This window comes from Mobula birostris, chromosome 19 (genome assembly GCF_030028105.1).
Source record: "Mobula birostris isolate sMobBir1 chromosome 19, sMobBir1.hap1, whole genome shotgun sequence".
Classification (NCBI taxonomy): Eukaryota; Metazoa; Chordata; class Chondrichthyes; order Myliobatiformes; family Myliobatidae; genus Mobula; species Mobula birostris.
Window position 1 is genome coordinate 39,748,581 of NC_092388.1, and position 26,592 is coordinate 39,775,172.

The 26,592-nt window shown below is 40.5% G+C and overlaps 1 protein-coding gene across 5 annotated transcripts in view; it reads right to left on the bottom strand.

Annotated features, from left to right (window-relative positions):
* Window positions 1-26,592, bottom strand: part of LOC140212531 (solute carrier family 12 member 7-like) — a 266,651-nt gene that overhangs the window by 142,410 nt on the left and 97,649 nt on the right. The window contains exon 1 of one of the 5 annotated variants that reach the window (XM_072283467.1): window positions 5,418-5,644. The exons of the other annotated variants lie outside the window; for them this stretch is intronic. Within the exon in view, the coding sequence (XP_072139568.1) occupies window positions 5,418-5,424 (7 nt within the window). The 5' untranslated portion in view covers window positions 5,425-5,644. Of the gene's footprint in view, window positions 1-5,417; window positions 5,645-26,592 lie in introns of those variants that run through there. 5 annotated transcript variants of the gene reach the window in all.

A 26,592-nucleotide genomic window follows, 5' to 3' on the forward strand; every position in this document is an offset into this window, starting at 1 on the left:
CACAAACATTTACACTGGTCTATAATTACATTTTTAAATCCCCTTGGCCTTACATAACTGACATATTATAAAACTGTAATACGAGGTTATAAGATTATGCTTCACTTGGAGATTATGGGATGAAGTGATTTGATTGACTGACTGCTTATATTTTTAAGAGAACAAATGTGATTCCAGTCAACCCTCCCCCACAGACAAAATGAGAAATGGAAGATTAACTCCCATTTATTTTTCAGAAACAATTGAGGAAAAAAAACATTGAAATCATGAGCTTTTCTAACCATGAATTATAATAAAGTATTTTAAAATACACATCCATTTTTGACCACCAAGTTTATATAAGCCAAACTACTGTCCTCAAAGAGAAGCTGGTAAAAATGGATTGCCTTGCTAAACAAGGATGACCTTGTCCATCAGTTCCAACTTATGCAGCTTTCCACTATGTGTAACTGTTGTAAGGTCACAGTCCCTTAGTAGGACTGTGATGTATGATTAAATGGGTCTAAAATAAGAACGTATTTCAAACCTTTTAACACTAACCTCAGGTTTAGTGATTTACAGCTGTACGTTTCAACAGGTCCTCCTGAAATGTTGTCAGGTGCTCACAGTTAACCAAAAATGAATGCCATCACCATTATTATTTGCACTGCTTGTCTTCTTTTGCACACTGGTGTTCGGCAGTTTTTGTCTACTTATGTATATTTTTTTCTTAAAATTCTATTGTATTTCTCTTTTTCCTGTAAATACTTGCAAGAACATCAAGGTAGCTCACAGTAATATTATATATATATATATACATACACACACACACACACATACACACACACATATACACACACACTTTGATAAAAATTTACTTTGAACAGTATTTGGATATTCTGACCTAAACTGTATAAGCGAAATGTGCAAAATGGTCTACGACTGGAACAGAGGCATTTTATTATTATTTAGAGATACTGCATGGTAACAGCCCTTTCCATCCCAACAAAGCCCAACCTATTACACGCATGTAACCAATTAACCTACTAACCCATATATCTTTGGGATGTGGAAAAACTGGAGAACCCAGAAGAAACCCAAGCAGTCATGGGGAGCAAGTTCTGGAGCAAATTGTTCCTTGCCCTAGTAAGGCTTCACAAGAATTAGGCATTACACAGGATCTAAACTGCACAGGTCAAAAATCACTAGGTACTTGCACTCAATGATAGTGTAGTGAAACCAAATCCCATCCTCACCCAATATTTGTGCACGCACACTTCCAGTAGCAATCTATATATTGATCAGAAAGTCAAGTGCTGTAAGCCTGAGGCCCAGAGAGCAAACACTGCCCCAGCTAGATCAAGGGGTATCAGTGAATTTTTGTGGCATAATAATGTCATACAAAACTATTTGGCCTAAGAAGTGTGCAACTATTTCAAAATAAGGAATTTTAATTATTTTAAGGTTCTTACAGTTCAATCCCTGCTTTTAAAAAATAGAAAAATGCTTCCACCTTGGCATTAATTAAAAATATTTAATATGATTAGCTGCTCAGCCAAACTCTTGGCAGTATATTTACAAGATACAAGGGACCCTTCAAAATAATGCCTTACAGCAGAAGGTATTGGAAAAATGCAGCTCTTATCAGAAATTACTAGATTTTTGACAGATATTTTCCTTAACATACAAATCCCAAGAAAAGAAAGTAGGGCTGGACTCAAGGCTGTTCTATCATTCACCAAGAATCACAGCTATACTGTTATTTCAGCAGCACTTTCCTGCACCGATTCCTTATGTGAAAGTCCATCGACCTTTGTCTTAAATATACTGAGCATCTAAGCAGCCATAAATCTCCTAGGAAGAGAATTCCAAAGATTCAGCATCTGGATAAAAACAAAATCATCTCATCTGTCTGAGTAACCTGTACGTTATTTTGAAACTGTTTCTCTGGATCTGGATGCCACAGCCAGAGGAGATGTCAATCTAACATCTACCCTGTCAAAGACCCATAATACTTTTAACAGTTTGAATGACATCACTTCTCATTCCACTAAACTCCATTTAGAAGTGGCTCAGAACACCTAATCTCCCCTAATATGACAAATCCACCATCCCTGGAACCAATCTGGGTGCACCTTCACTACATCACCTTTACCTCAAATATTTTCGTCATAGTAACAAGACTAGACTTGCACAGAGTATTTCAGGCATGATCTGTACAGTCAGCTCAGGGATCTTTCCAATCGAAGCAAAAACCTCTTCTCTTGTATTCAGGTTCTCTTCCAATGTAGGACACTATACTGTTTATCTACCAAAGAGCTTCCAATACTTACAAAACAGCTTCCAATACCTCAATGGTAACCTACAGTCATTTGGGAACCAAATCACCTAGACCCTCTCAACACTAAAATATTTCAGTTAATGAAAAGGACCCTTTATTTAGCACTGATTGCTAGTTCTGGACAACTGATTTAGACACACAAGCTTCTAATTCCCCCCACACCAGCCAGTCTCTTCTCCAGTAGCTTAGAATCCCAAAGACAGTTTAATAAATAAATGGCTTAGCTCAGCTGGAGTGCTCTTGCCTGAATATTATTGGGTTCTGAGTTCCATGTTGTATTACAGATCTAACAACAGGGATGGGGACAGCACAGTAGTGTAGTGGTTAGCACAATGCTTTACAGTACCAGCTATTCTTCAGGTTTCTGAGGACATAAACTTCTGAACCAACACTTGTAAAAAAAAAGTAACTGTTCATTGTTGGTTTGTACATTGGGTAACATATTACTGTAACCAAAGAGATCAACTCAATAAGCAACTGACAGAATTTTAAAAATTTGACTTGGCAGCACAAGAAACTACATAAATCTCCAAGTTTCAAAACCACATTAGATCCATGCAAAATATAGGATACTGTTCCAATGGGCTGAACTAGCAAAAGGATCTTGGGGTGTATGTGTATTAAAGCCATCTCCTCTCTACCTGCAATTCAAGATGCAGAGAAAGGTTTAAAGAGTGGGTTTAATAAGGCATATACGAGGAAATCTGCAGATGCTGGACACTCAAGCAACACACACAAAATGCTGGTGGAACGCAGCAGGCCAAACAGCATCCATAGGAAGAAGCACAGTTGATGCTTCAGTCCTGACGAAGGGTCTCGGTCCAAAACGTCGACTGTGCTTCTTCCTATAGATGTTGTCTGGCCTGCTGCGTTCACCAGCATTTTGTGTGTGTGCTTAATAAGGCATATACTGTTTTTGGATTTTATTATTAAAAGCATAGAGTTTAAAATGTCTTGTTGATAATTTATACATGACTGGCCTGGCCTCAACTGGAGTATTTTGTTCAACTCTGGTTGCAACATCATAGGAAGGAGGAGAGAGGTTTCAGGAGAAAAAAATTCTTGGGGTGGGAAATGGTTGCAAGGATATATTTGAAAGGGTGGGGCTAGTTTTCTTTGGAGACGGCCAAGATTTGATAAGTGCAAAATAAAGGACAGAGTGAAAATGGAAGTCTGATCCCTTGGAGGAGTCAAGACTAGAGGTCACGGGTACTAAAGAAAAAGAATTCAAAGTGACATTAGAGAAAAAAAAATTTTAAAAACAAAATGAGAGTATGTGATTAGAACTTTTACTTGCAGATATTGAAGAAAAATGTTCTTAATGTACACCTTAAGAGACAGCTCATTAAATATTTAGTGGAGAAAAATTTGCAGGGCAATGGAGGAAGGCTTGTGAGTGGAACCAGGGAGTTGGGGTAATAGAGTGCTGGCATGGACACACCGGTCACGTTCTCCTGTGACACAGCTATTCTATGATTTTTCACCCTAACCTAGCTGAATTTGGGAAGACAGTGAGTCAATTTGAATCAATGTGGTCTGGGCCATTGTCAAAAGCTTTTGCAGGCAGTACCAGCATTTTAGCTGAGTGACCTGGAAGTAATGATGATACATGTTCCGGCTCTAGCTCTTACACATCCTTCGAGATGATACAGGTTGCAGATTTACAAGGCATTATAGAAATTTCTACCCACCCATTCATTTATTTGTAAAAGGGTCACCTTTCTGGACCAGATTTTGTTAAGCAAAATTTCAGAAATCAGAATGGCTGGGCAAGAGGTACCATGGGAACTTTGGTATTGTGTGTGTAGGAGAGTGGCCTGTAATTCAGTATAACATTAAAATAGCTTTGTAACACAAGACATATACTGAAGAGTCAACTGTTATAAAGATACCATTTATAAAATGAATGCTTTCTTTAAAACGTTGTTGAATATTCGGGGTATCTGACTGAGGGATACAAATTTCTTTGCCATTGTATTCCCATAGCATTACTGAAATAATGTCAGAACTGAATGTACTTCATATAGAGTGAACCAAGAAATTTCTCCAATAGATGCATTTGTTGAAAGAATAAATTCCAAATACATTTCAGTACATCCAATTTTCATAAAAGTAATAGTCCCACATGAAAAGGCAACTAAAAAGCCAGGTCCTACCATGGTCCATGTATAAATTTTCTCTCACAGAATTCATTCATAAATCAACCCCTCAGTGTCAAATGTAAATTAAAAATTTTTTTTGAAAACTGATAAAAGGAAAAATAATTGACAAGAAAATCATAGGTGACTAGGTGTATAATAAAACAAATAGGAAGGAAATCATTAAAGGAAAATAAAACAAAGTTAACTACTCCCTTGGGATGACCAAATAAGACAAAGAAACCAAATTTGATAGGTAAACTTGACAGTCTTAATTTCAAGTCTAATATGCACTGAGATCAAAATGTGCCACCTTTTACAATGAAATGTTAAACCAAGGCTCTGTTTAATCGATTGAAGTGGGTCTAACATCATGTAAATCCATGAGTATATAGTTATTCCTCTCCTTGCCTTGTGGTACAATGGGTGACAACCTTGCCATTTACGAGGCCGAGTTGCTAGCTCAACACTCAACCCAGCACTGATGGAAAGTGTGCAAGAGCCAGCCAGATTCTAACCAGAGACCACTCGTACTGCTGATGCCACTACACTACCTGCCAGCAAATTTATGAGACAAGAGAAAGAAATTCCAGTGGCCTGTTGGAACATTTATTTTTCACTTTACATCACAGAAACAAAACAGCTGGATTAACTACCTCTTGGTGTTTGTGGAATCTTGCTGTGTCCAAACTAACTGCCACTTTTACCACATAATAAACATTGCAGTAAACAAGATTGTGTTATGAGACATTGTAATGAACGTGAAGACATTATATAAATGTCAATTCTTTCTTGTACCTTGATGAAACCAAAAGAAGCAATTTCTTAAATACTCAACATTTGTGCAGTTCCAACGCAATCTGATTTTTTTCAAGAATAATCCACATCTTTTAGCAATAATGGGAAATTTATTGCATTTGCCCTTTTACCTGAAATAAAAAGAATCAAGTAGCACTTACCCGCCATTGTCTCAATATCAGGAAAATACCACAAAAGCCAAAGGAGTTATACCAACAGCACTATATCACTCCTGGATTTGAAAGTAGGGCAACAAATGCATTGCAAAGAATATCAAGTATCAGAACACAAATTAACTCATTGTGTATTTAAGCAGCTCAGTCATTACAGTTTAAATTTTAACCATAGGATTAAGTGCTACAGCAGAAATGGTATCAGTCTCAGAAGCAAGTGAAGAAACAGACAGACAAAAGAAATTACCAAATACTCAAAACGGTAATGACACCCAAATTACATAATTTACATGCAATAATGTTAACGAGAAGTTATTTCCCCAGACTAGGTAAACAAAGTTTACTGAACATTCTGGAATCCAGACATTGACTGAAGTGCCACTCCAGAAAGTTGAGCACTAAATAAAACTAATGGACAATCCCAGTGCAATTTTGAGTAAGTCCTCACAGCAGAGGTCTTCCAATTTGAATTCAATTTCACTCTTATCTTCCCCTTGAGATTAGGTAGATATATAATATTCCAATTCATTTTCATAGAAAAGTGGCAAGTTGTCCCCAGTATCCATTATTCCTCAAACCATATCAATGAAACAGATAAAGTTGACAAATATCAGAGTTGTATTGTACATGCATAAACCTTTACAATAAAATGAACCTTTGAAAGTATCCCTAAATTCTTGCAGATATGTATATTCCCTACATTGCAAATATATGTAATTGACCTTAAATCAATTTGCTATCCATAGGTGTTCGAAAGGAACCATAAATGTGTTCACATATACTACTTTAAACTCAAAAAGGGACAAAGTTAGCTGGTGATATAGCAGAGCAAAGAGAAAACTGTCGGCGAAACTCAGCGTAATATGCAGCATCTGTGCAGGCACAGGCATGGTTGACAGGATGCATGGCCTTGATCAAAACCATCAACCAGCCCTCTACCTCCATAAATGCTGCCTGATCCTCTGAGTTTTTCCAGCAATTAATTGGTTTTTCATTCCAGATTACAGCACCTGCAGTTTTGTGTATCTGCAATGTACCAGAATTACAGTTGCCCAAAGATCTTTCGCACATAACATATTGATGTTGATTCTCACAAGTGATATTTAACTTTTGTTACCAGCAGGAACATAGAGTGGATAGAATTAGTAATGTAGCACAATATTTAACGCAGATGTAAAGTCCTCTATGAAACAGTGGTGGAAGCCATCTGCACCCAAGCAAGGTGTTGCTCCCCTACATGATGGGTTGGAGCCATAGGTATATTATGTTGAAACACAACTGAAACCTTCCATCAGCTCTCTGGATGCTCTTAACAGTTAAGGTTACAATTAATTCCTCAGATATTTAACCACAGCCCCCATGCTTATGTTGGAAGGTACACAACAAGATGTCACTGAAATGACATGAATAAATACCTATACTAATTTCAGTAGCATTAGTTGAGGGAAGAGAACTGAACATGAAGTTAGCTTTCTGCAAACGTTTAATGTCTATTTAAACAGATGACACTTGATTAAACAAACTGTGAAAAATGACTCCACTAGAAAAAGTTTGTAAGTAGTGTTCTGCAGTTCTAAGACTAGCACCAGAACAACACACAAGGACAATATTTGTGTATAGGCATCACTGATTCAATGTCGAAATCCTACCCTTGCTGTTAAAACAATATTGCATAAATGTCCAAAAGACAAAATATTCCCTAAGAACATCACCAGTAGGAAAAGTTCCAAAGTTGTAGAAACTAGTTCCACCAAGCCCCAAGACTGCAACAAGAAAACCACACACATTATCTTTGCAATTACTTTTGTATTCAGTGCAAATGTTATGGAAGGCAATTCTTTTTGTGATGTTTACAAGTTTAACAAAAGCTACAAACACAGAACATGTCTGCACTTGTCCCCTTCAACAGCTACAGGCTCAGGATATTTCACAAAGCATCAGTGGCAACCCTACAGACAAACTGCAGGATCTGCCGACAAATAAACAAACTCTTTTCTTTGTAGAACTCTTTGCGCCAGGGAAAGAGTGAGATGAGAATATATCCTGATGTCAGAATGAAAAAAATTCATTCAAACTTTCCTCATTCAACTCTGCCTCAAATCCTTCCCTTTACCAGAGTGGCCACTAATTATCCTGCTTGACTTCCATACAGCCACAACATCAAAACCAGAATAGCAACATGGACCATTTGTACAGAATACTTCCAGTGCACCACCAACATTTTGGTGCTCTACAATGACCTGTATTATCCTTATTGATATTAACTACTGACATTTGTTATCAAATTTTTATACGCAGGCAAACATGTTTGGTAATGAAAGTTTCCCTGATTGTTAATGGATTGACCTCAAAGCCTCATGTTATTTATTCGATTTTTTGTTCAAATGTAATTGTAGATAAACAGGACTAAATCTAGACTAAAGTCAATAGGAGTTACACTGAAGATTCATTATTGTTGCAATATTACAAACACACTCTACAGCACCCTCATCCTGTGCTTTACTTATCCCTTCATTACCTATTCCACCTTCTTCTAATCGAACCATAAAATAGATCTAAATATTGCTGAACTGTAATATTCTATTTTTTCTATTTCAAGAAATCATAATTGCTTCTGTCCATTTGTTTACAGTTCTGAAAAAAAACCCCTTCATTTGATTAAAAAAAAATCAATACTGTAATGGTTGTGAGAAGAAACCATCTTCTGATAGCCAAACAGACTCAAAAACATCTCAGGACAAAAAAACAATTTCATTGATAGCGTGTACAATGCACTGCATCCACACCGAATGACTATTATTGAAAAAGTCAAAACAAAAACAACTAAATTAAGCCTATAGGAGCTGCAGCTCTTTTTCATTCTGAAAAGTAATGTTTTTTTTCCTCTGTTAAGGATGATGCTTAATACTGAAGAGCAAACACAGCTAAGTAAAGGGTGTGTACAAACAGTGCACAAAAATACCTACAGCAAGGCTGTAATTTAAGCTGCAGGGTCAGATTATTATGATGATGTGCCATTTTTGCCTAGAGTGTCATCAAAGGTAATTGGTCCATAATTACTCTCAGTTATCCATTATTATTCTCTAACTGGCAGAAAATAGCTATAAAAAAGCCTCTGATTCCTAGAAAAGAAGGCACAGATTCAGTTAACAGCATGATGAAATAGACTGTTTAAATATTAATAATCATGTAAAAGTTCAGTACAAAAGAATCGGAACTAACAGTGTAAAGTACTGTCCCACTACAAATGTTAAGTAAAAGGCTATTTGTGCGCTGCAGCTTAAATGATGGATGTACAAATGGAATGGCAGCAGAAAGGTATGAGCAATCCCTGCTTTCCACCATAAAATGGGAGCAATAGGAGGAAGAGGATAAAAAATTCTGACATCTAATTGCCAGCCTTCATCCTTTGACAAAAATTATGAGAAATTATGCAATTTACATGATCACTAATAGACCAAGTCACAATGCACAAATGCATTGTGGCAGCAGTAGCTTACCACTATACAACAGAACAGTGGTTCTGAGCTTTAGCACAACCAACAAAAGAAAATACTTTTCAACAAACTGCAAACTTATTTTAAGATGACTTATATAGAAATATGTTCGCTTCTATATCAAGAGAATAAGGAATAATTTAGCAACACACATAAAAGTTCCAGCATCTGCAGATTTCCTCATGTTAAGGAATAATTTAGATTAGTTATGGACCAATTGCCTGTGATGACATTGTTAAAAATGCACATCCTAATAATCTGACTGCAGAATAACTTGCAGCTTTTGCTTTAGGTTTTTTTAGATTGTGAATTTTTGGTACATGTCTGCTTCAGAATTAAGCATTGTCCTCATCAAAATAACTCTAAGGAGTTCGAGTAATTCAAAAATCAGTAGTTCCTTTAAATTAATTTAGTAATTTTGCACATTAGCCAGAATTTGCCCAACTGCATTTTTTGGCTTTTGTACAACGAAACAAGGCGTGTGAGGGGAGCAGAGCGTAAACCAGAGAGCAGTAGAGGTACAAACAGGAAAGCTGCTGCAACAACCCACGTTCATTCCCATCCTCTGGTGCTGTCCATGTGAACATTGCGCATTACTCCTGTGATCATGTTCTTTTCCACAAGACTACAAGATCTAGGTGCAGAAAAAACCCATTTGGCCCATGAAGCCTGCTCCGCCAGTTCATCATGGCTGATAGATTTTTCCTCTCAGCCCCAATCTCCTGCCTTCTCCCAGCAACGCTTGGTGCTCAGAATAACCAGGAATTTATCAACCTCTGCCTTAAATGTACCCAGTGGCTTTGTTCCACAGCCGCCTGTAGCAATGAATTCCACAGATTCACCACTCTCCGGCTAAAGAAATTCTTCTGTCTTCACTCTAAATGGGCATCCCTCTATTCTGAGGCTGTGCCCTCTTGACCTAGACTCCCATACCATATGAAACATCCTCTCCTTTCAGCCTTTCAACATTTGATGGGTTTCAATGAGATCACCCTCATTCTTCTGAATTCCAGTGAGCAGAGACCCAGAGCCATCAAACACTCCTCATATAACAAGCCTTTCAAACCTGGAATCATTTTTGGGAACTTCCTTCAATATTCCAGGTGAGGTCTCACAAGTGCCTTATAAAGCCTCGACAATACATACTTGCTTTTATATTCTAATCCTTTTGAAATGAATGCTAGCATTGCATTTGCCTTCCTCACCACAGACTCTACCTGCAAATTAACCTTTAGGGAATCCTGCATGAGGATTTCCAAGTCCCTCTGTACTTCAGATTTTTGAATTTTCTCTCCATTTGGAAAATAGTCTATGCTTTTATTGCTTCTAACAAATTGCATGACCATACAATTCCCGACACTGTATTCTATCTGCCAATCTTTGCCCATTCTCCTAATTTGTCTAAATCCTCTGCAGCCTTTCTGCTTCCTCTACACTACCTGCCCCTCCACCTATCTTTGTATCGCCCGCAAAATTGGCCACAAACTATCAAATTCATCATCCAAATCACTGACATATTAGGTAAAAAGAACACAGATCCCTGTGGAACATCAATAGTCACCGGCTGCCAACCAGAAAAGGCTTCCTTTATTCCTGCTCCGCTCTTTGCTTCCTGCCAATCAGCCAATGCTCTATCCATGCTAGTCCTTCCAGTAATACCACAGCTCTTAACTTGTTAAAAAGCCTCATGTAAGGCCTCGTGTCAAAGACCTTCTGAAAATCCAAGTTCACAACATCCACCAATTCTCCTTTGACTATCCTGCTTGTTATTTCTTCAAAGAATTCCTACAGATTTGTCAGACAAGATTTTCCCTGAGGGAAACCATGCTGACTGCAGCGTATTTTGTCATGTCCCTCCAAATACCCCTAAACCCCATCCTTAACAATCGACTCCAACTTTCCAACCACTAAGATCAGACTAACTGGCCTATTTCCTTTCTTCCTCTTCTTTCCCTTTTTGAAGGGTGGGGTGACATTTACAATTTTCAGTCCTCCAGAACCACACCAGAACCTAGTGATTCTTGAAAGATCTTTATTAATGCCTCCATAATCTCTGTAGCCACCTCTTTCAGAACCCTGGGGTGTAGACCATCTGGTCCAGGTGACTTAACTACCTTCAACTCTTTCAGTTTCCCAAACACCTTCTACCTAAGAATGGCAACTTCACTCATTTCTGTCCTGATACTCTCGACATTCTGGTATATTGCTAGTGTCTTGCACAATTTCCTGGGCAAGTCTGGTACATGCTCTTCATGAATAGAATTATGGTATCTTTTGAGCCTAACCAATCATATGCAATCCTCTTCTCATTTCTTCACACTCTGATATGTGTGCCTTTCTTCTTTGGTTGTAACACTTAGTGTTAATTATGCAAATAAACTTGATAAACCTGTAACACACATCAAAGTTGCTGGTGAACGCAGCAGGCCAGGCAGCATCTGTAGGAAGAGGTGCAGTCGACGTTTCAGGCCGAGACCCTTCGTCAGGACTAACTGAAGGAAGAGTGAGTAAAGGATTTCCTTGTTTGATAAACCTGTAGCCATATTCCAAAAGAAACACAACCTTCATCAAACTGTGTAGTCTAGTCTTACAAGGCTAATAAAATAATCTATACTATGCATCAATTTTCAAGCTGCATGTGGTGACTCATACCAAAAAATTACAAATGAGACAGATATTTATAAGGAAGCTTCTATCTTTGTATAGATACTTTATTGATCCCAAAGGAAAATACAGTGTCACAGTCACATTACAAGCGCACAGATATACAAATATTAGAAGAGAAGTTAGAAAGAAAGAATAAAAAATAAGTTACCTCAAACAGTCTTACACAATTTCCTATGGCTGTTGTGGTTTCAACTTATTTTCCAAAGACACTTGGGTTAATTGTCCACTATAAATTGACCCTTGTGCCAAGGTAAGTGATAAAATCAGGGGAGAGTTGATGGAAATTTGGGGAGATCAAATAGGAGTAGCAGTAGGTGGTCAGTTTGTGTGATTATGTGATTGGTAGTTAGTTTAGACTCAGGCAACCAGAGTCCTGTACAACTGCAAACTACATTACAAGCCTTTCAGATGATTTAGTTCTTCAAAAGAAATCAGTATGTTTCAGTCTTGTCATCTGGAGGACCAAAATGATAAGAGTTGAAATTCAAATCCTACCATTCCCCCAAGTCACCCCTGCACCCCACTTTTTTGCCAGTGGTACCAAATACAGCAGATTCTGTTTAATTGGCGGAAACTTCACAGAAATAGTTAAAAGAAAAAGAAACTACTGTTCAATTGTGTAACAATTTAAAAGGAAATGCTGAACAAATTAGTAAGCTACCCACACCTTTACAGTACAACAGTGTATTAGTTCCTTATAGTTATTGACCGAGGTAGTCATTTGCCATGTGTTTTTGATTGAGCGTAGTTGAATAAGATCAGCAGACACCTAGTGCTGGTAAACGACTTTCATACAATGTTTTAGATGATTGAAGATTTGCAGGAAACAAAACGCTTTCATTGTAACATTCAAGATGATTGCTGATACCTTCATAATTAGTAACTTGTTTAAGTAGTGATTTACTTTCACCATTTTACTTCCACTCCCAGCTGAAATAAACCCAGAGATGCAAAGGCATCCACCTTCTGCACATAGAAACATAGAAAATAGGTGCAGGAGTAGGCCATTCGGCCCTTCGAGCCTGCACCGCCATTTATTATGACCATGGCTGATCATCCAACTCAGAACCCTGCACCAGCCTTCCCTCCATACCCCCTGATCCCTGTAGCCACAAGGGCCATATCTAACTCCCTCTTAAATATAGCCAATGAACTGGCCTCAACTGTTTCCTGTGGCAGGGAATTCCACAGATTCACCACTCTCTGTGTGAAGAAGTTTTTCCTCATCTCGGTCCTAAAAGGCTGCCCCTTTATCCTCAAACTGTGACCCCTCGTTCTGGATTTCCCCAACATCGGGAACAATCTTCCTGCATATAGCCTGTCCAATCCCTTTAGGATTTTATACATTTCAATCAGATCCCCCCTCAATCTTCTAAATTCCAACGAGTACAAGCCCAGTTCATCCAGTCTTTCTTCATATGAAAGTCCTGCCATCCCAGGAATCAATCTGGTGAACCTTCATTGTACTCCCTCTATGGCAAGGATGTCTTTCCTCAGATTAGCGGACCAAAACTGCACACAATACTCCAGGTGTAGTCTCACCAAGGCCTTGTACAACTGCAGTAGTACCTCCCTCCTCCTGTACTCGAATCCTCTCGCTATAAATGCCAGCATACCATTCGCCTTTTTCACCACCTGCTGCACCTGCATGTCCACTTTCAATGACTGGTGTATAATGACACCCAGGTCTCGTTGCACCTCCCCTTTTCCTAATCAGCCACCATTCAGATAATAATCTGTTTTCCTGTTTTTGCCACCAAAGTGGATAACTTCACATTTATCCACATTAAATTGCATCTGCCATGAATTTGCCCACTCACCCAACCTATCCAAGTCACCCTGCATCCTCTTAGCATCCTCCTCACAGCTAACACTGCCACCCAGCTTCGTGTCATCCGCAAACTTGGAGATGCTGCATTTAATTCCCTCATCCAAGTCATTAATATATATTGTAAACAACTGGGGTCCCAGCACTGAGCCTTGCGGTACCCTAGTCACCGCCTGCCATTCTGAAAAGGTCCCGTTTATTCCCACTCTTTGCTTCCTGTCTGCTAACCAATTCTCCACCCACACCAATACCTTACCCCCAATACCGTGTGCTTTAAGTTTGCACACTAATCTCCTGTGTGGGACCTTGTCGAAAGCCTTTTGAAAATCCAAATATACCACATCCACTGGTTCTCCCCTATCCACTCTACTAGTTACATCCTCAAAAAATTCTGAGATTCGTCAGACATGATTTTCCTTTCACAATCCATGCTTTGTCCGATGATTTCACCGCTTTCCAAATGTGCTGTTATCACATCTTTGATAACTGACTCCAGCAGTTTCCCCACCACCGACGTTAGGCTAACCGGTCTATAATTCCCCGGTTTCTCTCTCCCTCCTTTTTCAAAAAGTGGGGTTACATTAGCCACCCTCCAATCCTCAGGAACTAGTCCAGAATCTAACAAGTTTTGAAAAATTATCACCAATGCATCCACTATTTCTTGGGCTACTTCCTTAAGCACTCTGGGATGCAGACCATCTGGCCCTGGGGATTTATCTGCCTTTAATCCCTTCAATTTACCCAACACCACTTCCCTACTAACATGTATTTCACTCAGTTCCTCCATCTCACTGGACCCTCTGTCCCCTACTATTTCTGGAAGATTATTTATGTCCTCCTTAGTGAAGACAGAACCAAAGTAATTATTCAATTGGTCTGCCATGTCCTTGCTCCCCATAATCAATTCATCTGTTTCTGTCTGTAGGGGCCTACATTTGTCTTTACCAGTCTTTTCCTTTTTACATATCTATAAAAGCTTTTAGTCAGTTTTTATGTTCTTTGCCAGTTTTCTCTCATAATCTTTTTTTCCCCTTCCTAATTAAGCCCTTTGTCCTCCTCTGCTGAACTCTGAATTTCTCCCAGTCCTCAGGTGAGCCACCTATTCTGGCTAATTTGTATGCTTCTTCTTTGGAAATGATACTATCCCTAATTTCTCTTGTCAGCCACAGGTGCACTACCTTCCTTGATTTATTCTTTTGCCAAACTGGGATGAACAATTGTTGTAGTTCATCCATGCAATCCTTAAATGCTTGCCATTGCATATCCACCGTCAATCCTTTAAGTGTCATTTGCCAGTCTATCTTAGCTAATTCACGTCTCATACCTTCAAAGTTACCCCTCTTTAAGTTCAGAACCTTTGTTTCTGAATTAACTATGTCACTCTCCATCTTAATGAAGAATTCCACCATATTATGGTCACTCTAACCCAAGGGGCCTCTCACGACAAGATTGCTAATTAACCCTTCCTCATTGCTCAAAACCCAGTCTAGAATAGCCTGCTCTCTAGTTGGTTCCTTGACATGTTGGTTCAAAAAACCATCCCGCATACATTCCAAGAAATCCTCTTCCTCAGCACCTTTACCAATTTGGTTCACCCAATCTACATGTAGATTGAAGTCACCCATTATAACTGCTGTTCCTTTATTGCACACATTTCTAATTTCCTGTTTAATACCATCTCCGACCTCACGACTACTGTTAGGTGGCCTGTACACAACTCCCACCAGCATTTTCTGCCCCTTAGTGTTACGCAGCTCTACCCATATCGATTCCACATCTTCCCGGCTTATGTCCTTCCTTTCTATTGCGTTAATCTCCTCTTTAACCAGCAATGCCACCCCACCTCCCCTTCCTTCATGTCTATCCCTCCTGAATGTTGAATATCCCTGAACGTTGAGCTCCCATCCTTGGTCACCCTGGAGCCATGTCTCTGTGATCACAACTATATCATAATCATTAATAACAATCTGCACTTTCAATTCATCCACCTTATTACGAATGCTCCTTGCATTGACACACAAAGCCTTCAGGTGCTCTTTTACAACTCTCTTAGTCCTCATACAATTATGTTGAAAAGTGGCCCTTTTTGATGCTTGCCCTGGATTTGTCACATGTTTATCACACAGAAATAATAATTCTCTTGAGAGATTAAGCTGCCTGCATCTTTCAGCTATCTTCAACTGAAAAGAAGATGGGACTTGCATTTATGTAGTGTGTTTTAATGAGCATTAACTTTGAATAAATAAGCAAATACATCATTTATCTGGACACAACAATCCCATAAACAGGTTCAGTTCCGTTATTAGCCAAGTTAAAGGATGAATATTTATCCAGTCACTTGCACAAGTCCGGTTTGTTCTCTTCACGAATAGAATCATGGTATCCTTTGAGCGCAACCACTCACATGCAATCCTCTTCTCCTCATTTCTTCACACTCTGGCATACAAAAGTTTGGGCACCCCTGGTCAAAATTTCTGTTACTGTGAATAGTTAAGCGAGTAAAAGATGAACTGATTTCCAAAAGGCATAAAGTTAAAGATGTCACATTTCTTTAATATTTTAAGCAAGATTACTTTTTTTATTTCTATCTTTAACAGTTTCAAAATAACAAAAAAGGAAAAGGGCCCAAAGCAAAAGTTTGGGCACCCTGCATGGTCACCCCCTTTGGCAAGTATCACAGCTTGCAAACGCTTTCTGTAGCCAGCTAAGAGCCTTTCAATTCTTGTTTGGGGGATTTTCACCCATTCTTCCTTGCAAAAGGCTTCTAGTTCTGTGAGATTCTTGGGCCGTCTTGCATACACAGCTCTCTTGAGGTCTATCCACTGTGACGAGGTCCTGAATTACCCCTATGAACTGTGCTGGGTTACCCTTATGAACTGTGCTTTTGAAAAGAGAGACAGAGGTATTTACCACCGATATCTTGTTTTGAAAAGAGAAAGAGAGAGAGAGAGAGACGAAGACTAACTGTTGGACTGTCACTTTAAGGCACAAGGAAGTACTGGCTAACTTTTGGATTTCTGCTGAGTTGGGGACAGCACCGAGCAGCTCATAAGTTGTTATGGTGACCGAAGGCGGCGTTATTGGATGGACACTTGATGTTATGATCTTCTGGCAGCGTGTTGATACTTCCCAAGGACATTTGCCTGCTTGTACATTTCTTACACAGACAAGGGAAGGAGGAGTTATTTGAATGACAGCTGGTGTCCAGTACAGTGAGATAAATAGGAGGTCAGATGATATAGACCTCAGACACATGACTGGACACTGAATGAGCTTTGTTGTGCCCGCAGGAAAAGTGGGTTGTCTGAGGATCGATCAGTGGCTCTTGCAATGAAAAGGAAAGGGGTTGACTCATGTGGAATTGTCCATGTGTCCACCCCTGCCTGGGTGATAGCTCCACCACAGAAAACTGGTCACCTTTGTTGTGGTCACAGTCGGTGACTTTTAAAGGATTTTGGAGGACAACGAGAAGATCAACGGCACCAGCTCACCTGAAGACTCAAATATCTCTCTCCATCACTACTCAACTCAATACCATGAACTGAACATTACTCATCATCGTAAGACTGTATCTTTTTACCCCCAGACTTAAAGAAGCTTGGTTTTTCATACATATATTTCCACACTTACTGATATACTTACATAATAAATAAATCATTGCTAACCTGCTTGATTTATCTACATTTATATTACTGTATTGCATAGTTACTAATAAATATTATTAGTTAATAGCAATACTGGACTCCAAAGTGTTTTCTATTTCTGCTGGTTCGTTATTCCCGTCACGGGGTATATGACACCACAGATTTTCAATGATGTTTAGGTCGGGGGACTGTGAGGCCCATGGCAAAATCTTCAGCTTGCACCTCTTGAAGTAGTCCATTGTGGATTTTGAGGTGTGTTTAGGATCATTATCCTGTTGTAAAAGCCATCCTCTTTTCATCTTCAGCTTTTTTTTTAAACAGACGATGTGATGTTTGCTTCCAGAATTTGCTGGTATTTAATTGAATTCATTCTTCCCTCTACCAGTGAAATGTTCCCCGTGCCACTGGCTGCAACACAAGCCCAAAGCATGATTAATCCACCCCCGTGCTTAACAGTTGGAGAGGGGTTCTTTTCATGAAATTCTGCACCCATTTTTTCTCCAAATATACCTTTGCTCATTGCGGCCAAAAATTTCAGTTTAACTTCATCAGTCCACAGGAACTTGTTTCCAAAATGCATCAGGCTTGCTTAGATGTTCCTTTGCAAACTGCTGACGCTGAATTTTGTGGTGAGAACGCAGGAAAAGTTTTCTTCTGATGACTCTTCCATGAAGGTCATATTTGTGCAGGTGTTGCTGCACAGTAGAATAGTGTACCACTACTCCAGAGTCTGCTAAAACTTCCTGAAGGTCTTTTGCAGTCAAACGGGGCTTTTGATTTGCCTTTTTAGCAATCCTACCAGCAGTTCTCGCGGAAAGTTTTCTTGGTCTTCCAGACCTCAACCGTTCCTGTTAACTGCCATTTCTTAATTACATTATGAACTGAGGAAACGGCTACCTGAAAATGCTTTGCTATCTTCTTATAGCCTTCTCCTGCTTTGTGGCATCATTTATTTTAATTTTCAGAGTGCTAGGCAGCTGCTTAGAGGAGCCCATGGCTGCTGATTGTTGGGACAAGGTTTGAGGAGTCAGGGTATTTATAAAGCTTTGAAATTTGCATCACCTGGCCTTTTCCTAATGATGACTGTGAACAAGCCATAGCCCTAACAAGCTAATTAAGGTCTGAGACCTCGGTAAAAGTTATCCGACAGCTCAAATCTCTTGGGGTGCTCCTTTCCTTTTTTCACTCTAAAATTGTACAAAACAAAAATAATACACTAATCTTGCTTAAAATGTTGAAAATAATGTTTCATCTTTAACTTTGACTTTTGGAGATCAGTTCATCTTCTACTCACTTAACTATTCACAGTAACAGAAATTTTGACCGGGGTGCCCAAACTTTTCTATGCCACTGTATGTGTGTGTCTTTCTTCTTTGGCTGTAACACTTAATGCCTGTAATTATGTAAAGTGAACTTAATAAACCTGTAACCATATTCCAAAAGAAACACAACCGCCATCAAATTGTGTAGTCTAGTCTTACAAGACTAATAATCTATACTATGCATCAATTTTCAAGCTGCATGCAGTGATTCATGCCAAAAATTACAAATGACATATGTTAATAAGGAAGCTTCCATCTTTAGATAGATATTTCATTGATCCCAAAGGAAAATACAGTGTCACAGTAGCATTACAAGTGCACAGATATACAAATATTAGAAGCGAAATAAGAAAGAATAAAAAAATAAGTTACCTCAAACATTCTAACAGGAAGAGGTCATCACTTCCCCAACTATAGGTTAACTCATTATAGAGCCTAATGGCTGAGGGTAAGAATGACCTCATATTGCGCTCTTTGAAGCAGCACAGTTGTCTTAGTCTATTACTAAAAGTACTCCTCTGTTCAGCCAAGGTGGCATGCAGAGGGCAAGAAACATCGTCCAGAGATGCCAGGATTTTCTGTAGGGTCTTCTGTTCTACCACAGCCTCCATTGCGTCCAGTTTGACTCCTATAGCAGAGCCAGCCTTTCTAATCTGTTTATTGAGCCTGCTGGCGTCACCCATGTTGATGCCAAAGCCCTAGCACACATTGCAAAGAAGATTGTACTGGAACAACATTCTGGTAGACCATGTGAAGGAGAGGTCTGCATACTCCAAAGAACCTCAGTCTCCTCAGGAAGCAGAGGTGACTCTGGCCCTTACAACACAGAGGAACTCAGCAGGTCGGGCAGCATCCGTGGAGATGGTCAGTCAACGTTTCGGGCTGGAACCCTTCGTCAGGACTGAAGAGGGAAGGGGCAGAGGTCCTATAAAGAAAGTGGGGGGAGGGTGGGAAGGTGGCTGGTAGGTTCCAGGTGAAAAACCAGTAAGGGGAAAGATAAAGGGGTGGGGGAGGGAAGCAGGAAGGTGACGGCAGGAAAGGTGAAGAAGGAATAGGGGAAAGCACAGTGGGTAGTAGAAGGAGGCGGAACCATGAAGGAGGTAGTAGGCAGCTGGGGGAGGGGGCGGGAATTACGGAAGTTGGAGAATTCTTTGTTCATACCAAGGGGCTGGAGACTACCTAGACGGTATATGAGGTGTTGCTCCTCCATCCTGAGTTTAGCCTCATCATGGCAGTAGAGGAGGCCATCACTTTAGCTCTGCTTCACATTCCCATTTGGATACGTCCATACATGGCCTCCTCCACTGCCTATTTCACTCTGCCCCCTCCCCCAGCTGCCTACTACCTCCCTCATGGTTCCCACTGGAACTGAGGAAAAAAGGGCAAAACAGGTGTTTGAAATTTATTTGCATATCTAATAGATTGTGGACCTCTGCAAAAGAAAATTTGCACCACTGCCATTTGCCTCTTACCACAATAGGTCTACGGCAGATGTGACCTCAGGGCTCTCCATGCAGCCTTGGATCACCTGGACAACGTAAATCCCCATGTCAGGATTCTGTTTACTGACTTTAGCTCAACACTTAACACCACCATTCCTACAGTCCTGATCGAAGGCCTCCAAGACATTTTCAAGCAGTGACTTAGGAAGGTGATGTCTACCGTTAGGGATCCCCACCACCCAGGACATGCCCTCTTCTCATTGTTAAGGTCAAGAAGAGGTACAGAAGGCACACATTCTGAGATTCAGGAACTGCTTTTGCTCCTCTGCCATTTGATTTCCAAATGGACATTGAACGCATGAACACTACCACTTATTTTAATTTCTGATTTTTTTTGCACTAGTTATTTTAACTTAACTATTTAATAGACGTATATATATGTACTATAATTCAAGCAACACACATCAAAGTTGCTGGTGAACGCAGCAGGCCAGGCAGCATCTCTAGGAAGAGGTACAGTCGACGTTTCAGGCCGAGACCCTTCATCAGGACTAACTGAAGGAAGAGTTAGTAAGAGATTTGAAAGTGGGGGGGGAGGGGGAGATCCAAAATGATAGGAGAAGACAGGAGGAGGGGGAATGGAGCCAAGAGCTGGACAGGTGATTGGCAAAGGGGATATGAGAGGATCATGAGACAGGAGGTCCGTGGAGAAAGACTGGGGGGGGGGAGCAAAGGATGGGCAAGGGGTATAGTCAGAGGGACAGAGGGAGAAAAAGGAGAGTGAGAGAAAGAATGTGTGTATAAAAATAAATAACAGATGGGGTACGAGGGGGAGGTGGGGCATTAGCTAAAGTTAGAGAAGTCGATGTTATTACTACAACTCATTTTTTCTCTATACATATCATGTATTTCATTGCACTGCTGCCGTAAAGTTAACACATATTTCACAACATATTCCAGTGATATTAAACCCGATTCTGATGTACTGATTATTTAATATTGAACTTATTACAAATCATGGTTACACCTGAACCCGAAAATCCTTGTGGGCAGGTTTGCTGATGATGTTGGGGAGGGATTAAACTAAGTTGGCAGGGGTTTGGGAACTGGAGTGTTAGGTCTGAGGATGAGGCAACTGGTATAAAAGTTGATGCAGTGTGCAGCAAGACTGTAAGGAAGTATGGCAGATAATAAGCTAAAATTGCAGTCAGTAGATGAGCGGAAGTGTAACTTGGGGGCAAAATCAAAAAGTGTAATGGGGACTGAAGATGATATATTTGAATACATGCAGTATACAAGGAAGATGATCTTGTAACACAGTTAGAGATTGGAAGGCATGCCTTAATGGGCATCACTGAGTTGTGGCTGAAACAAGATTATAGCTGGGAGCTTAACATCCAAGAATGCCCCTTATATAAAAACATCAGGCAGGTAGGCAGAGGGGATGACATGGCTCTATTGGCAAAAAATGAAAGCAAATCCATAGAAAGAGGTGACATGGGATCAGAAGATGTGGAATCCTTGTAGGTAGAATTGAGAAACTGCAAGGGCAAAAATACTGATGGGAATTAAATACAGGTCCCCAAACAGTGGCCAAGATATGGGATATACTGTAAATTTTAATGGAAAATTGAAATGACATGTAATAAAGTTGATCTTATGATAGCCACAGGGGACTTCTACATGCAAGCAAATTGGGAAAAATCAAGTCGGTGCTGGATCCTAAGAGAGAATTTGTAGAATGCCCACAAAATGGCTTTTTAAGAGGAGCTTGCTGTTGACAGTTGACATTTCAGGCTGAGACCTTTCTTCAGATTAGGCACACTAGGGGGAAGGCAATTTTGAAATTGGGTGCGGTGTAATGATCTAGGATTTGATTAGGGAGCTTAATGTAAAGGAATCCTTAGGGGACGGTCAGGGTGGCACTAAGGTGGTGCTAACTGGTGCTATAGCCCCAGCAGAAATTACATTAGCACCACCAAGAAATTAACTGAAATTTCACATACAAATTGCAGCTGCTTTGCTTTCTCTGTATAGTTTTGAATACAGCTTGTTTCTCCACTTGATCTAGTGAAACAGCGCCCCCAATTATCATAGCACCCACACAGCAACAAAGTTATAAACTCTGTCAGATCCACTCTACACTTCTGCTTATTCGTTCATTGTCAATGTCTTGCCGTTGCTGTCCTCAGATCGGTTAAGCTGAGCTAAGATCACTTAAGGTGGTGATGTCACTCACTCTCACTCACGCGAGAGATTGCTAGTATTGTGCAGGATCCAGGACAGATCCATGGTCTCGCGCCACACACACACACATTGTGCTTTTACAAGCTAGCGTGGGCCGGGCACATGCATTATTTTGGCCAGCATGAAAAATTTGATCGATTTTTATTGAGAAAGCCACCTCATCCAGAGGAATCAGTGGTGTCTCAGCCTGAGCCTGTCTTAATTGAAAGTGACATGCAGAAAGAAGTGGGGATAAGGACAACAGCAGCTCATCGAAGGAGTGTGAGGCAAAGTAGAGGAACAAGAAATGGAGTGGGATTCGGAAGAGAACGTGGATGAAGCTGCTCTTAGTGGGAATACTGTTAGCGATGTCAGCCAGCATTGAAAAAGTACCCTTCGCTGCTCGCAACAGTTTGGCAATCAGCAAAGGAGTTTTATTCGTGGCTGGTTTGACTGACTGGAATATTCGATCACGAAAGATACTACGTTCTGCTTCGCATGCAGGCATTTCCTGTGTGGAGGATGTGGGTTCCATTCTGAGTCTACCTTCACCGTCACTGGTTACCCCAACTGGTGGAAAGCTACAACAGCTTTCAAAATCCACCAAGTAAGTGCAGCTCATAAGTTTGCTATGGAGGCATGGGCCAAATTCAGATTGAGAAAACAAGACGGTTCAAGATTGGGAAATATGCTTGACAAAGGACATGCAAAGATTGTCCAAGAAAATCATGTATATGAGAGCAGTGGTTGAATCTCTAGCAAGGACAGACAGTGAATGACACAGTGGGATTTCTAGCTCTAATGAGACCCTACCGTGATGCATTTATAGATTTATACAAACTAATCTGCATATCACTGACTCTACCTGTGACATCTGCCTCATGCAAACGGAGTTTCTCTTGCCTCAGACACCTCAAAAACTACCTAAGGAATAGCAGCGGTGATGCTCGGAACAGCAACTTGGCCCTGTTGGCCATAAACAGCCGGAGGACCAAAGCACTTGACATCCAGAAAATCATTGATGCTTTCACCACCAATCACAACAGACAGACAGATTGTGCTTCTCTGAAAATATCAATCGTGAGTGCAGTTGATTTTTTTTTGAAAATTTGGTCCAAGACTAATGCTAATTATTATTATTTTGTGGTGGATACCCCATAGTCCTTATGCTTCCTGCAAATCCCAAAATATTACATTTACTGCTATTAAGCCCACTGGTTTTGCTTATCTTCCAAGCGGCGATTCTGTTGGTTTTTGTTTTAAATTCAGCAGCCAAATTAATTGAGGTATTGCACGGTCAGAGTATGATTTGTCCTACTCCTGGTAAAGCTTTGTATCTGTTGTTTGCCTTTAATAACGGTGTATCTTTTGGCATTGTCTGTCTATGTAATGCGAATAGCAGTGGACATATGTGGGTTAGTGTTGTGTTTTTCAGTTGAAAAGCACGCATTTGACGCTGATTGCGGGATCGGTGTGAGATTCACGTTGTGCACTGTGGGTCGGATGCTCTGTTGGCTTGTTTGTTTATGCTCTGTGTAGCCAGAGTTGTCTCCGATGCTGTTGACACTGTCCAGTTCACTTCTATATTTATCAATTGTTGTTGCTTGTGAATCAACAGAGGCATTTATAGTAGGCACATAATGGTTGAAACTGACTTTTGAACACCACATGCTTGGTCTTGCGAATACATATTACCATGGGGTACATCCCTCAGCACCACCACTGAATAATTCAGCCCCACTGTAGCACCAGCAAGAAAAAACCTCTGGCGCCGCCACTGTGGACAGTGATCATAATGTGGTAGTTTGAAAAGGAGAAGCTAAAGTTAGATATCAGTATTACACTGTACTAAAGGAAAATACAGGGACATGAAAGAGGAGCAGGCCAAGGTTGATTGGAAAGAACGCTAGCACGGATGACAGTAGAACAGCAATGGCAGGAGTTTCAGGGCGCAGGATAGATACATCCCAAAGATGAAAAAATATTCTAAAGGGAGAATGAGACAACCATGGCTGATGAGGAAAGTCAAAGGCAGCTTAAAAGCAAAAGAGAGGGAATATAATGGAGCAAAAAATTAGTGTGAAGTTAAAGGATTAGGAAGCTTTTGAAAATCAACAGAAGGCAACTAAAAAAAACTAAGGAGAGAAAAGATGAAATACAAAGGTAAGATAGCTAATGATATCAGAGGATACCAATGTTATTTTCCAGATTATATAAAGAGTAGAAAAGAGGCGAGAGTGGATGTTGGACTGCTGGAAAATGACACTAAAGAGGTAGTAATGGGGAACAAAGAAATGGCAGATGAACATAAGAATTTTGTGTCACTCCCTACTGTGGAAGACACTTGCAATATGCCAGAAATTCGAGTGTTGAGGGCAGAATAGAGTGTAGTTGCTGATACTAAGAAGGTGCCTGTGAAGCTGAAAGGTCAGAAGGTAGAAAAGACACCTGTAGATGGACTGCACCCCAAGATTCTGAAAGAGGCAGCTGAAGAAATTATGGAAGCTTTAGTAATGATCTTTCATGTATCACTAGATTCTGGAATGGTTCAGGAGGATTAGAAAATCACAAATATCACTTCACTTAAGGGAGGGAAGCAGAAGAAAGCAAATTATAGGCCAGTTAACCTGACTTCAGTGGTTTAAAAGATGGAGTCCATTATTATAGATGAGGTTTCAGGGCACTTGGAGGTGCAAGATAAAGTAGGTCAAAGTCAATATGGTTTCCATGAGGGAGAATCTTGCCTGACAAATCTGTTAGAAATAATAGGCAGGAAAGATAAAGGAGAGTCAGTGGATGTTGTTTACTCAGAATTTCAGAAGGCCTTTGACAAGGTGCTACACTTCTGGAGGCAGAGCAAAGTCAAGATGGCGCTAAACGGTGGCTCTTTCGCTTGCATCTTCCGAAACAGCTCCATTTCCATCTTTGATATCTCTTTTTATCCTTTTCAAGGTTCTTTTGAAGACCCTGACCTGGAGTTACACTCTGACTTGGGTTCTTTGCGGGAATGAGACCCACTCTCAGGGCCCCACGACTGGCTGCTTTTTGATATCTCAAGGACACAGCCTGGAAGGTGAGCGCGCCTTGAGGGTTCTGGATTTTCGTGACTCCGGAGACGTGTTGATTCTAGGCTGGTGCCCTGACTGAAGTATCGTGTGAGAACACGGAACATCAGGAGCAGCAGGTTAGCTGCCATGGGCTGTGTCCAGAGAGCTCAGCCTTTCTGGGGCCGACTCCCTGGGCGCAGAGCTTGGAAAAAGCAACGCAACAGACTTTTAACATCATAAATCAGCAAGTTGTTTGTTACATCTCCCCTCTTGCTGTGAAACAGGGACACCTCTTTTTCCTTTATTAGGGAGGGAGGGAGACAGAGAGCCTGTAGTATGTCAAATTATTGCATGAATGAGTAGTTTTTGGGGTACTACAAGTCTATGTCATTATTGATATTTGCTGCACACTTGAGCACTCAGTGGAGGGTGCTGATGCTTTTTTGCTGGTGGGGGTGGGGTGGGTCATTGCCTTGCTGCTGCTTGTACGTGGGAGGGGGGAGCTGGGTGGTCCCTGGGATTCTAACATTTTAACTGTCATTCACTCTTTGGGGCACTCCTCTGTTTTCATGGATATTTGCGAAGAATAAGAATTTCAGGATGTATATTGTAAACATTTCTCTAACACTAAATGCACCTACTGAAACCTATTGACACTGATTAACAAGATAAGAGCCTGTGGTATTACAGGAGAGATACTAGGATGGACAGAAGATTAGCTGACAGGCAGGGGTAAAGAGTCGGAATAAAGAGGGCCTAGACTGGTTAGCTGCTGATGTCTCATGGGGTTTTACAGTGGTCAGTGGAACCACTTCTTTTCACATTATATGTCAGAGATTTGGATGGCAGAATTGATGGGTTTGTGATCAAGTTTGCAGGTGATATATAGATAAGTGGAGGGGCAGGTAGTGTTGAGGAAGCAGGTAGTCTGCTGAAGGACTTAAACAGATTGGGAGGATGGGCAAAGAGGTGGCAGATGGAATTATAGTGTAGGCGAGTGTACGGTCATGCATTTTGGTAGAAAGAATAAAGGCACAGACTATTTTCTAAACAGGGAGAAAATTCAAAATTCAGAGGTGTGAAGGGACTTGGGAGTCCTTGTGCAGGATACCCTAAAAGGTAAACTTGTAGGTTGAGTTGGTGGTAAGGAAGGCAAGTGCAATGTTAGTATTCACTTTGAGAGGACTAGAATACAAGAACAAGGAAATAATGCTGAGGCTTTACAAGGCATTGGTCAGACTGCACTTGAGTACTGTGAACAGTTTTGGACCCCTTACCTAAGAAAAGATGTGCTGGTATTGGAGAAGGTCTAGTGGATGTTCACAAGAATGACTCTGGGAATGAAAGGGTTGGTGTATGAGAAGCATTTGATGGATCTGGGCCTGTACTTGCTGGAGTTTAGAAGAATGATGGGGCACCTCGTTGAAATCTATCAAATATTGAAAGGGCCGAGAAAGAGTGGATGTGGAGAGGATGTTTCCTATAGTGGA